We start from the raw sequence: 14,257 nt of genomic DNA, 5'->3' as shown, positions 1-14,257 counted from the left end.
AATAATCTATTTGAAAGAGGAAGGGAAGTTGAATGTGCACCTTATTTTGAGGAGATTGATGCTTTAAATGGAGACATAACTCAAAGTACTAATGGCCATAACTTTGTTGATTATTTGTTTTAACTTTATAGTAACGATTGTGTTGTTGAAAGAACTTCCTTAATGAGTGAGTTTAAACTTGTTGATTTTTCTTCTCATGAAAATAATATGCTACAATGTGATGAGAGCATGGCACAAGAAAAGTTGAATGAGAAACACAAAGAGAGCTTGGGGAAGCATGAATCTTGTTAATGTAATGATACTTACCACACTGTGACAATTGGCAACCTCTCGTGGTGAGTGTGTTTGTGCCAGTTCACCTTGTGATATTCAGATAAGGTTATGACTATTTTGTTCAGAATTAGTTCCTCCCAAACAGCAGGCCCCACTTCCCCACATAAAAGAAAAATATTGAATATTTACAATGGTAAAAAAAACTAATTTAATTTATATATACTGATAGTACTTTTAAAAAATTTATTATAGATGTTTAATGCAATTTAATCAGTTATATCATTCATATTTTTAGGCTAAATTAGCATAGTAGATTTGTTATGAATTATTATACATTGTCGTAGGCCGACTCAATCTAACAATGTAAAAAAAAACAAATATATAATATTAGTACACAAAGTCAATTAAATTAAAACTCGAAAAACACAAGCCAAAATCCCTGGTTTTGTCAAGCCACACATTTTCTTCAGAAATCACGTGTGTGTGCTGGGATTGTGACTTAACGAAAAATTGGTACGTAGATTTAATTCGTATCAAGTGATCAATTTACCAAAGTAAATCCTATTCATCTCAATAATAAATTTTTATGTAACAGTCAGAGTTGATTTTAAGTAACGTAATTTCAAAACTGTATTGCCTGCAACATGTTTTTTACCCTTCTGTAATTTTATTTCCCCTCCTGTTTTAAAGTTATTGTTTTAATCTTTCTTTTTTCGACGGCACTATCCAACTAGCTTGTACACACCACGACTATTTTATTGATGTAGCCTAATTTTCTAGCACATTTTTAAATAAGGATAATAAGATCCTTGAATAACTTTGGAAAAATTACATGGTGTAACTTATGCACTATATTTACCATACATAAATACATTTTGAAATAGTCACAACTCGTACCTACTCTTTGTATTTGGTAGCAAAATCCTAACAGTAAATACAATGTATAAAGTGTATGGAGTCACATACGGTGATACAATAACTGTGTGTATCACTGTATTTTAGTGTATTGTATGTGTTGATTGATACAGCCATTTAGAGCGAATGAATATAAGTGATGCAAGTTGTTAACATTGAACAATAGCTACAAATAATAATTAGATAAACTATAATTATTTACGGTAATTAAACAAATTCCTCAATAACTTTTAATTGGTAACTGAAAAAAGTCCAAAGATTACAAAAGAGAGAAAAGGTATGAGCCAATGACGCATGACTTCATTAGGTTTCTGTTGTATTTTTTAGGAACCAATTTATTTGCAAAGACAAAGTTCGAATATTCCAAACAAAGAAACTCTAATAAGCTGAAGGCACTGCACTGTAAGGATCACCAAATGCTGCAATATTCCCTGGCCTTGAAAATACAATCTACAAGAATTGAAGTACCCCTTTGAGTTGTTTACTTCTCAAATTCGGTAAGACAATTTCAAGATTTCTTGTAAACATTTGAATAAATGCATGTATTTACATAATTTAGTAAATAAAATTGTGTCCTTTCCAATTGCGTAATAAGTAGTTCACATAATTCAACATGGTATTATAATAAGTTTGGGATGTGTAGTTAGAGTCAATATCCTTATTATTATTTCATAGTCACTTGATCTTAGATTCTTATTCAGAATAGTAGCATGGGAACCATCTACTAAAGTGAAGATCAAGGTCCATTTGATTAGAACTAATATGTTTTAGACCACTTTGCCCTTATATTCAAAGAATTCTCAACATACCTGATAATCTCCTAGTGTGCACGTTTTGAATCCAGCAGCACAGTAATCAAAGTAGTACTCCCATGTCCTGATGAACTTGTTGTCGAATCCCAAAGCATGAATTTGGCTAGTTACACAGTTATTAATGCTCAAGTGTCAGAGTCGAGAAATAGGTTGAACACAATAGAACTGATGTTGGTTTACTTACCTTTGTTTTTGCAGGAAGTTTTTCCGCCAGCATCTCAGTGTTTGATAGTAATGAATTCCTATATCTTCTAGGTGCTCTACACTGTATTTACAACATTTTCATATGATTTAAAACAAGATGATTTTTAATAAGAGACAGCATGTTATGTGCAAAATCAAAAATCAACTCCTCCTTACCTTAGTCTGGACGCTGCAGCCATGGCTGATGTTACTCGACTAAGTGCAGGCAAGCATGCACCTGGGAATATATACTCTTTTATGAAGTCAGAGCTCTGCCTGTATTCGTCATACCTCTCGTCTGGTATTGAAATGAACTAAGGAAAGCAAATACTTGTGAAAAATCAGCAAAACAATTGAAGGGAAAAGTGGAATGTGTTGAGGATCATTACCTGCAGAACAAGAAGGCCATCTCCTGCAAGTGCGGATTCACAGCAAGTAAAGAACTCCTCCATAAACTCATGACCAACAGCTTCTAACATCTCACTGAAAATGATTGTTAGTACAGTTATCACACTGGATGGTAATAGAAAATGACCTAATTTTAGTAGGCCAAAACTTACCATGATATAATCCTGTCATATCTCGACATATTTGGCAATTGGCGATAGTCACATAAGAGAAATGTTATGTGATCCTACGAATATATTTGATTGAACTTAGTTAGTAAAAGGGCAGACCGGTGCAACCAAGCATCCCGCGTTCACGCAGGGTCCGGGGAAGAGCCGCACCCCAAGGGAGTGTGATGTAGGCAGCCTACCCTAATGCAAGCACCAGTGGCTGATTCCACGGCTCGAACCCGTGATCTATAGGTACTTAACCGTTATTCTAAGGCTCCCCTTCTCATTGAACTTAGTATTTATTAAAATTGTCCAAAATTGGCTTCAAGTGTTTAGCAGATATAAAGCATGTTTTTGTATGATATAGCTTCTCTAGCCCGACTTTAGACCTTGCTTGTTTTCGATCTTTTGGTAGTTTAGAATAGAACAAAAGAATTGTGCATCTTGAGTTTCCACTGATGTTTGAAGTTATATACCTGAAGGCCTGCTTGCTGAACTCTTAACTGTGCATATTTCAGTTGCTGTTCAGAGAGAGTGATACCGGTATATTTACATCCTGTTCGCTTAGCAACTTCCACAGCCAAACTTCCCCAACCACAACCTATCTCTAAAATGTGATGTTCCTTGCTAACTTTTGCCTAAAAAGATTAGCATCAGAATCAGGTTAGGCTTGAAAATTATGTCGAAATAAGGGGTTACTTACTTTGTTGATGACTTACCTTTTCAATGAGAAGAGAAATTTTCCTCTCCTGTGCAACTTTCAAGTCTTCCTCTTCACTCTAGAACAAGTAAAAAAGAAAAATAGATCACCATAAAAATGAGATTAAAGAACAGAAATGTAGATTGCATAAGATATGGAGACGACGTTGCAAATATTTGAAATTCGAGCTCTTACCGTAAAAATTGCACATGAATATGTCATTGTCTCATCTAGAAATAGAGAGAAGAGTTCATTACTCTGGAAAAGAAGCAACAAATATACTTATCAATTTGCACTTGAAGCCATAGACCTATTTATGATGAGAAAGTTACACGAAAACAGCAGGCAAAAATCCATATGCATTGAGAACTTCAATATCATTAGTGATCTTGACATCAGTATGTGCTTTGGGTGATACAGTAAACAAGTTATTTACCAGGTCATAGTGACGAGAGATGTTCCGACGAGCCTGAGTCAGGGTGTTTTGATTTGAAACATGTCGAACGAAATATTTTGCAGATGATACTGCAGCTGTAAAAAGCAATGGTGTCCACCAGCCTCTGGAGAGCAAAGGTAACGAAAAACTTTTAACATATGAACGTAAGTTGCAATTTCCTGATTTCAGTTTCTATAAACTACTTACCTTTTCTTACTAGACCTTGTCACTGATGCTTTCAAATCTCTGTTGTTAACAAAAATCTGTAAAAGAATTCAGGATGCCAAGTACCAACAAATAGCTATTTACAAAGAAATAGAGTCATTTCCTCACCATGAAAAGATTAAGAAGACCTTCATTCTTATCAACAAAAGAAAAATCCCCTTGAATAAAAGCATCGGCAAGGCCTAAGTCACCTTGAGTTGCAACCTGTAAGAGATTATTATATGTTAAAAAATTTATCCATATTGTAGAATTCTTTGAAATTTTCTTTTTATTGGCTTGAGGAATTGTACGAGAGGAAAAAAACAAAGAACTTCAATTACCTTCCAGTAAAACCGCGGACTATGAACTCTAAGAGAAACTTTAAGAGAGCTTTTATTCTCTGTTCCTTCGAAGGTGAACATCGTGCCCCCTTCTTCTAACAAGCTGAGCACAGAAAACATATAGTCTAAAAATAATGTACGAATGATTCGTTTGTGTTTATAAGTACATAAGAGAACAGAAAGTAACAGGAAATTCTAAGCAAACAGGATTCGTTGAAAGAGGAATACTTCTTCAATAAAATAGTTTTGGCTTCTTAACATAATGTTATAAGATGAGAAATTGGATTGATAGAAATACCATGTTGTTAGATATAACCATTTTGGGATTAGAACTATACAAGGTGAAACTGTTATAACTCACATTATGCATCCTGTTGAAATGAAACTCTTGAGAAATCTAGTAACGAGGAGGCGTGCTCCTGTTTCTTTCCAGGTAGGAACCATGTGTTTTGGATTGTTCAGGACACTATAGTTTCTCTTAAGCAGACCTTGTGCAGCAATCGCGCCTGCCTGAGAAGGAGAAAAAGTAGATTATTATTGACACATTGTGTTGTGCTCATGGATTTCCTTCCTCCTTTTGCTGAAAACTTTATGTGTATTAATATTTTCTTTTAAAACTTAGCGGAATAGTTCTACCTTTAGTCCATCCTCATGGAAACCATAGCCTGAAAATATCGCAAAAAATATAACTTCAATAACCGGTGAAAGCCAAAGCGGCTTTTTACTTTGTGTACTGTAGGTTACAAGGAACATCCACTTTAAAGCAACTCCGTACTCTGTATAGAAAAAGATTCATACCTTGATATGCTCCACAAAACCATATTCCTCTCTTTCCTTGGATTTGATGTAGCTCGGATGAAGCTATTGATGCAGCAACTGAGGGTACGGGGTGGCCTGTGGTCCACTTAAGCATCGTATGTTCAGGTGTGTGAGGAGGATTAAGAGTTACACAGTAAGGTCGCTCTGTCTCACCAAGATTCTGTAGGTTTATACATTTCAAAGGCAAGAGGACAGTTAACAAGAGAAAAAACTTTTCCGCTGAACAACATTAGAATGGTTCTGATGCATCGCACACCTGGAGTATATTGAGCCAATATGTCACGCATACTTTATCGTTCATGGTTCCAAGAAAATTCCATGCACTCCATGCTGCTGGGTTGCGAGGCAGGAAATTTTTGTCACAATGAAGGTAAATATCACTGTCGTAGAGGAATAGAAATGAGTGTGCATTTTGATATCATAAAATCTTTGTAACACTATGGTTCAAAACACCAACTCACTTCTTTCAAACAAAGCAGCAAGAGAAGAAGTTCAGAGAATTTATCAAGAAGATGCATTCTCTTCAACTGGTAGAGTTGTTGTCATGTGACCAGTAGGTCACGGGTTCAAGCCATGGAAACAACCTCTTGCAGAAATGCAGGGTAAGGCTGTGTACAATTGACTCTTGTGTCCGGCCCTTCCCTGGACCCCGCGCATAGCGGGAGCTTAGTGCACCGGACTGCCCTTTTATGCATTCTCTTCAACATTATATTCTGCCCTTCACGTGGTGTTCATTAGAATTCATTCACTAATTTCAGAGGCAGTATTGCTAGCTTTATTTCTGCCTTCAGAAAACACTTTCAGATTAACCTTAGAAATTTAGTCGGTTGAGTTGTGTTAGTTGACTATAGTTTCCCCTAGTAACATATACTACTTATCTAACATGGACATACATTTATGGCCATTTCTGAGAGGAAGATAACTACATCATCTGTATCAGTCTAAGCATGAACTAAAAAAAAAAAAGAGCAGTCCGATGCACTAAGCTCCCACTATGCGCGGAGTCCGAAGAAGGACCGGATCACAAGGGTCTATTGTACGTAGCCTTAACCTGCATTTCTGCAAGAGGTTATTCCTGGTCACATGGCAACAACTTTAACAGTTACGCCAAGGCTCCCATTCAATCTAAGCATGAGCTGTTTGGAAAAAAAAGAGTAAAAAAGAATGAGAAAAGGAAGGCGAAAGTACCTATAAACATATTGGAAAGCACCAAGTATTCTTGTTTCATCGTATGTTGCCTCTTTGCCTAACATTCTCAGAGTATCTGGTGCATGTGCAGCCATTATGCATCCATCGTATACGTCTTTGCAACCATCAGTGCAAGCTACAGTACAACCTGCAAGTACTCTTTCTTTTACAGTTAGAATCATGAGTAGTTCCTAACTGTGGGATTTAAAATAGACATGAGAAAATAGAGGTATTTAAAATGCTAAAACCAAACCGGACCTTCTTCATTCGTTGATAAAGAATTTACTTCACAACCAGTCTTTAATTGGCAGCCTCTCTTCTCCAGCTCCTCCTTAACCTGCTTTGTACACCCATCATATAACTCAGAAGGACGATAGAAGCTTAACAAATCGCTCAAGAAAGCAAATAACTGGTACTTGCTAGTACTTTGTGGTACATGGAAAATAAAATACCACCTTGTTTACATATGTACGTGATCGCCATCTAACAGTGAGCCATTGAGGGCGACCAAAGAGCTGTAAAGAAAGAACGAAACCACTCAAAACAACAAAATGATATATAGAAGCATTCAAATTCAGTATCTGCTATGGACTACATTTAGCAATTGGCTATAAGCTATACAGAAAATATGCTCATTAAACAGTATGTATGTGAGAACTCTACCTGCAAAAGATGGTGGTTGCGACAGAATGAAAGAATGGAATAAGCAGAAAAGCCCATTACTCCATCCGAGGGGCAGGACCAAATTGAAGCACATATTGGAATCTGTCAAAACATATTTGTGAATTGCTTATAGAAAGATCAATTTTTTGAATGAAACAAAATGGCCTATGCATGTAGTAAAATCAAGAACTATGACAGAACGGGAGTCTCACCAAATAAGCTTTCTGAAATAACTCCGAATAACTATGTGACTGAATAAAATGTCCTAACGTTTCGTTCCGATCAATGTCAGGATTGTTATCAAGTGCCTCAAGGTAACTGCAATGGAGTCGGAAACATAAACTACATTAAAGACAACTCTTTTTTGACACAAATACAGAACAGGTGCAAAACAGAATGATTTAGTCCTTTTCAACCAAAGAATACTCCGTGCTCTAACAATGAAACATCAACATCAAAGGGATAGTAAAGCTAAAGGATGTAATGGTACCTTATGACATCCTGCTTGAACTTGATGATTTCTCTAATCATTTGCCAAAAGTATGGATTCAAGACATTCTTTTTCTGTGCAAACAAACCAGAGAGTCCATTTCGGCTACCCCATTCACAACCATGGCCTTTGTCCAAGCTCACTGAAAATGACATATCGGAGATCTCCATATCAACTCCAAGACTCTCAAAAAATTCCAACATGTTTGGATATGTTACCTGTCAAATACACCAATTCAACACACATTAGTGCTGAAACCAAATGGACTCTCTAGCTATGAACCGTTCCAGCTGAATGCCAAAAACAGTATACCAAGAGCAGAAACATTAGGATAATGATTTGCTCAAGAATCGTAGAAAAAATCAAGACAAAAATTCAACACAATTTGGAATTTGTTGAGAAATGGATCTTAGGTCTAGCTCAATCCCAAAAGTTAGCTTAAGATGTGAAGATTGCCCAAGACCATAAAAAGATGCAAGTGACTCATCCCTCAACCAACGTGGGGCGCTTAATACCTCTCTCGCACACCCAGGCCTTCCAATTGGAGCGTGGATAACATAACACGGGAATCGGAAAACGAAATAACAAGGCTAGGCCTAGCTCTGGTACCATGTTAAGAAATGGACAACTTAACCCCAATAGCTAGCTCATGAGGTGAGGATCGCCGAAGGTGAAATGAGGAGACAAACAATCCATCTCTTAACCGATGTGGAACACTTAACATAACTCAACAAGTTAAACTTCTAAACATCCTAATATCATAATTATAAAGGGAGTTGCTATAGAAATATGATGAAAGATAAAGTCAGAGCTGCTTATTACTAGCTACTCTATGAACATGAAATCAGTTAAAAAAGTGGGCCTTCGGCCTAACTCAACTCCAAAAGGTTGTTTATGAGATAAGGATTGACCAAAACAATATAAAGAGTTCATAACTCATATCCTCAACCAATGTTGGATTCCAACACCATGTTACGTCCAAGGTCAGAGCAGGGATACCATAACATGGAGGCTTAACATTGAGTAAATCAAGATTAGGAATGAGTCTAACTCTAACTCTGATACTATATTAAGAAAATAGACTTTAAACCATGAGATCATGAAGACGTCCAGAGTTAGAGTTATGGTATCCAAAACTATGTATTACAACCCAAACCTCCAACCAATTTGGGACTTTGACAAAATACAAATTGAATCTAATGTTGATCATATACATTTTTAAATTTCTTCTTATATATATCAATATGCATCAGAACCCACAAAAATGATACAAAAGGAAAGCTTGAAATGGTGACAGAATTGTGAAAAAAGTTTATCAATCAGCAAAGTCATGCTGGCTACTAGCTAGGCTAATCTTTAACCTCTCAGCGAACCAAAGTTTTCCTTTCTTTCCATTCTCCTTCCCCACCCACCCTAAACCCACATTACTCGTTTTCTCTTTTTTAATTTGAACGATTTTTTGTTTAGCCCAATACAACTTGCTCACATTGCTGGCACACATGCCAATAAGGGGGAGGATTGAGATAAGTTGACGCTAATGTAAAACTATTCGACCTGTGATTAGTACATGCACTAGGAAGTGTTCGTGTTGTTGTTGTCAGCATATTTTACTCTTAGTTTTGCTATTTCTCTTAAAGAAAGAATTTAGGAAGTTAGATCATGAGGTTGAGAGTTGCCTAAGCCATATAGTATAATGAGACCAAGTTCCCCACCCCATTCCTATATGGGAGACTAACACTCGCACACCACGCCTGCCAACTGGAGCATGGACAATAATATAAATATGGCACCCCAACATCGGTGAAACAAAAAATTAGGATGAGCCCCACTCTGATACCATGTTAAAGAAATGTTCCCCACCCCGTTCCAACGTGGGAGATTCAACACCTGCACGCTCATGCCCGACAACTAAAGCGTGGACAATATAAATATGGGATCCAACATCAGTGAAACAAAGAATTAGGATGAGTGACTCTGATACCATGTTAAAAAAATAGATATTTGGTCTAACTCAACCCCAAAAACCTAACTCATTGAGGATTGCTCAAGCTATATAAGTAGACCAACTCCCCCATCCCATCCCGTTCCGATGGGGGGAGAATATTTCTTGTTGCTTCTTGATTGCATGTTTAACATCTCATCCTAATGAGCTACGGTGTCCAATATGGGAGATATCCTAAATGGGGGGAACTGATACTTGTACTTTGCACTGGACATTTATGTGCTGTTGGCTGTTGCATAGGCAATTTGTCACGTTCGAGACCTTCACTATGGTAGTTTTACCCTTATTTAGCGATAAGTCTGCTATATCTTTTCCCTATTCCTAATCCATTTTAAATTTCTATTACCTTCCAATAGTTCGACAAATTCACAAGAAAACGACGTCTAGCTACAAAGTGGTTACTAATAAAAAAATGTATGTCGTAATAATAGTACCGTCATTAGTATTGAAGTATCTAGTCCACCTAATAATTAAACGTGGAAGCTTTTGGCCCTTTACATTTCTCTCACACACATGCTAACACATATTTGTATCACGGTCAAATTAGAGGTTCAACTCAATTCGGTAACTTAGTCCAAACTGTATATTTATTTAAAAAAATCGATTAAAAATATATAAATTATTAATCCTAATTCATAATCTAGTAACGTAAAAAGACCAAAATTCTGAACCCATAAACTTTAAGTCCTAGCTCCGCCTTTTATTTGTATTGTACTTCTTCTGCCTTAAATTGTTTGACAATTTTTTTCGTCCGTTCTAACTTCTAAATAGTTTCTATAAAGTATTACTTTTCAATTTTGCCTTTAATAAGATGCTCTTTTAGGAGTTGATATGACTTGTATGAATCCCACTAGAAAGGTAATTTTGATGTTACACATGAAGGAGGCGTTTGGCCATACACATTTTTACTTATTTTCAATTATTTTTTCCAAAAACGTATTTGTTCATAAAAAATGTATAAGTTTTTGGAGATTTTTCAAAAATATTTTTTTAAAAAAACCAAAAAAGTGGTACCATTTTTTCAAGTTTTCCGGAAAAAAGTATTTTCCCCAATCATAAAACTGTAACTTTATTTATTTTAAGTAAAATGCATATCCAAACACACTTCAACTTCCAAATATAATTTTTTAACTCAACTTCACAAACTTTGCTCTAATTTGTTTTTGGTATCTATGGCCAAACGCCTACTAAGCTTATTTATCAAAAACTTCATCTTTATTTTTTTTTTTAAGTTTTTCGCCAAGTTAAGTGACACTAAATAAATTGAGAGTACTAAATAATGTGACAAACACGAACAGCCATACGGTCCGACAAGTATCTAGTGGCATTTTGTTTTATTATTATTGTCACACTACTCATTGAGCCTAAATTTACTTTCCGACCACATAACGATTAGTACGTATCTTCTCCTGTTCCTTTCCGTATGTTAAAATATTTTTAAGTATAAAAATATAATTTTCAATTCTAATAAAGATAAACTTGTTCTATAAAGTATGAAAGAGATTTCGAAAATATAATTTTCAATTCTAATAAAAACATAGTCGAACTGCATGTCTATTTCGAAAGACAAGATAAGCCCTCCCCCACCCCACACAACACACGAAGTTCATGAACGACTCACAAGAGAACGCGTGGTAAGTTTTGAACCAACTAAAAATAAACATCCTTAAACCTATTGTATATTATTGTAGACTTCCTTTAAAATTTGACATTGGATAAATAGAGTAGTTTAACTAGTATGTCCTAAAAATTCACTAGCAAATCAAAATCATATGTGATAAGTGACTGGGGTTACCACTACATCATAGCAGAATCATCCCTTTGCACTTTATATCCTTGTGAACAATTATGACAAATGTAGATCGTTCGAGATTTTATTAAACAAAGAGTTGATTATCTCTAATTATTTTCTCTATTTGTCATAAAGAGCTAAAGACTATAGACCGTGCTTATCTTGTCTCCTACGTATCTAGATAGAAGCATAGGTTAGTCGGGTGCGCAAGACATTCTATATTCACGTAGAGTACGGAAAAAAATCGTATTTCAAGAAGTGTGATTTAGACAATTTACAGTCATATACTAATGCCATTATTATTGGTTGTTTCTACGGCTCAAACCCGTAACCTATAAATCAAACCAATAACAGCTGATCTAAGCTCCCCTTCTACCTACATAAATAGAAAAAATCTAGAGACCTCACTTTTTACATATGTTGAACTAGCCACCCTATGCCAAGGGTGGTCAAGCGCACCCTATGCTTACCCTATTGAAGACCATAAAACCAAGGTCAAGATCAACGCCATCAACAGTAACAGTCTTGGCATGGCCGCCGAGATAATCTTCCTTCTCATAAACCACAACTTTAACACCAGCTTTTGCCAATTCATATGCAGAAACAAGTCCACTTATTCCTGCCCCAACTACTGCTACTTTCATGTTTCCCTACTTGTGCAAAAATAGTTAAGATGAAATATAGAACTGTAAAATGTAGAATGCATAGCCATATTATTAGTAAGACAGTAAACTGATAACACCCCATACCTTAATGATAATGGAGACAAATACAAGGAATTAAAGGAATGGCATTCTCCTTTATTTGTGGAAAATAAAATATTTAGCAGACTCAACCAATATTGTCACAGTACTGAACTCTCCCTAATTTCTATTCACTGCTGCTAAGCAAAAGCAAAGGCAAAGACAAAGGCTAGTGAGGATTGGTTGGCTCACTACAAAAAGACACAAAACTTAAAACCAAGTGGAAATAAGGAAAGAGAGTGGGCGAAATTCTGTCTTACTAGTTAGCCTTGTGATATAGTATTAAGATAAGGCAATCGGTCTTCTGTTTACCTACCCCATCCAAAAAAAAAAAAATCTCAACTAAAATAAACACCGGTATCCTATTCCTGCATTTAGTTTAGGAATAAGCCTAGGCTTTCATTAAAAAAAGAGATGAAATTTAAGTTGTTTCATATTTATGAGTGAATATGAAGTCCTTTGGTGCTTTAGTATAAAGTAAATTAATCGTATGAAGAAGAATAAAATGTGTACTTTGTTCTTCTTCTTTTTTGTGAATATTGTCTGGTTAAAAGTTTTTATTTCTAAAATTTAATATTATTTTAACATATATTAAGAAGGATGAACATTATTAAACTAGCAACTAACTAACAAAAAGATAAAGATGAATTATAACATTTAATTTTGCTAAATTTATAAGCTTCGCGTTGAGAACCCTCTCAGCTAGAATTTCTTACGGACAACCTGAGTTTTATAAAATTAAAAACACATGGATTAGATGTTGCAAGAGAAAAAAAAAAAAACACCACACACACACACGCACATTTTTGAACCACAGCTTTGTCTGTCTTTTTGCAAAGGACTTTAAGAGCAACGTGGCTTAATGAAAACCTATCACCACACTTGGTGAGCTAGAGTTCCAAGTAACCAATCTTGAACAAAAGAAAAAGTTCAACCTTGTCTGCCTTAATTTATACTATATATGTTTTATCTAGCAAGTTCCAATAGGCAGCAAAGTCATAGTGATAAAGGTCTGAATTAATCAATATTTGAATCATAATATATAATGAACGAGTTTGAAATATTTTAGTGACCGTAGTTACTAAATCACTTTATTAACTAATTGAAGGAAACATTTCTACTTCAAATTGTAGAGCATCACACACACGCGCGCGCATATATGTATATATATCAGATAGAAATTAAAACGGTTAAAAATTTACTTTTATTTACTTACTAATATGTTAAACGAGTGAAAAAAAGTAAATCAATGTCTTTAATTTCCAACATATCGTTTCAACTTTATCAATTGTCCTAGAGGGACTAGTGCTCTCTACTCCATTACGAAAATCATGCATAGGTTATGCAATATACAAAGACTTGAACTACATCACAATATAAAAGATATCAATAATATTAGTCATTAAACGTTTGAAAATAACGTTGAATGTGTAGACAAAAATGGAGAGACTGGAATGGGAGGCAGGGTGGAGTGGGACCTTTAGTGGTGAATGGTGACAAGTGATAATTTGCGAAGGATAATAGAAGTTGTGAAGTTGGAGTGAAAAGACCTAAAATGGAGGAAGAAAATAAATGGAAAAAAATTAAAGAAAAGAAACTAGTGGAAAAGAAACATGGTGGCACGTGTTTTTCTGGTGGGTTCTTATTCGATATTCATTACCCGTTTCGGAGTTTGATTAATTTGAATTCGCATAGAAAATTCCAACTTTAAAAGTTAAGTAATTTCTATCAAAGGTAATTCCATTGATTCGAACTCAAAATTTTTAATTAAGAATAGAATGATTGATATGATCCTGGATAGTCCGGGCAAAACGGAGAATATTGAGAATGACCCCAAAGTATCTAGTGAACCGTTGACCCGCTCCAAGTCCAAGAACATCCAAGGGATGCATGCTAAGGAGATGCATAATCTTCAACAATTGACTAGAAGATGTATGGAGAGCCACTTGGAGGATTCATACAAAGAATACCATATTTGGAGTCTTGAGAATTGAAGAATAAGATCCCAAGTCAAACCGTGTGACACGGTTTGACCAACCATTGGCTATGGTTCAAGAGGGACCTGAAAAGCTAAGGAAAATAAGCTTCTTGAATTCGACACGATTCAGCTGTGTGTTATGGTTGGGGTTACGATTAAGG

At 35.5% G+C, this 14,257-nt stretch overlaps 1 protein-coding gene across 8 annotated transcripts; it reads right to left on the bottom strand.

Annotated features, from left to right (window-relative positions):
- Positions 1-1,385: 1,385 nt before the first annotated feature.
- On the bottom strand, positions 1,386-12,818 carry LOC107785407 (uncharacterized). Of its 8 annotated transcripts, XM_075229378.1 has the most exons (26): positions 12,379-12,813; positions 12,125-12,255; positions 11,846-12,025; positions 7,582-7,799; positions 7,304-7,409; positions 7,092-7,193; positions 6,884-6,943; positions 6,687-6,765; positions 6,429-6,576; positions 5,497-5,620; positions 5,220-5,400; positions 5,058-5,086; positions 4,783-4,931; positions 4,422-4,524; positions 4,210-4,305; positions 4,084-4,139; positions 3,877-4,000; positions 3,636-3,698; positions 3,460-3,519; positions 3,217-3,378; positions 2,744-2,817; positions 2,573-2,666; positions 2,361-2,497; positions 2,185-2,265; positions 1,998-2,103; positions 1,386-1,638 (listed from the first exon to the last, which is right to left on the bottom strand). In XM_075229378.1, the coding sequence occupies exons 3-26, from the start codon at positions 12,017-12,019 to the stop codon at positions 1,567-1,569; spliced, it is 2,598 nt and encodes an 865-aa protein (XP_075085479.1). In that variant the 5' UTR covers positions 12,020-12,025; positions 12,125-12,255; positions 12,379-12,813; the 3' UTR covers positions 1,386-1,566. The 8 variants fall into 8 exon arrangements, with proteins under 8 accessions (XP_075085479.1, XP_075085478.1, XP_075085477.1 ...); XM_075229377.1 differs by having other exon boundaries at positions 12,125-12,817; XM_075229376.1 differs by lacking the exon at positions 5,058-5,086 and having other exon boundaries at positions 5,179-5,400; positions 12,379-12,817.
- Between the last annotated feature and the right edge of the window lie 1,439 nt (positions 12,819-14,257).

This window comes from Nicotiana tabacum, chromosome 14 (genome assembly GCF_000715075.1).
Source record: "Nicotiana tabacum cultivar K326 chromosome 14, ASM71507v2, whole genome shotgun sequence".
Lineage (NCBI taxonomy): Eukaryota > Viridiplantae > Streptophyta > Magnoliopsida > Solanales > Solanaceae > Nicotiana > Nicotiana tabacum.
Note: the sequence above shows the minus strand (reverse complement) of the source record. Positions and strands in the feature narration are given on the sequence as shown.

Coding starts and splice junctions, on each gene's coding strand:
- LOC107785407 (XM_075229375.1), bottom strand. CDS start 12,019: ATGAAAGTAGCAGTAGTTGGGGCAGGAATAAGTGGACTTGTTTCTGCA. Junction 4,932..5,178: donor GAGTACGGAGTTGCTTTAAA/GTGGATGTTCCT, acceptor TCTCCTTCTCAG/GCAGGCGCGATTGCTGCACA. Junction 4,001..4,083: donor ACAAGGTCTAGTAAGAAAAG/GTAAGTAGTTTA, acceptor TTTGCTCTCCAG/AGGCTGGTGGACACCATTGC.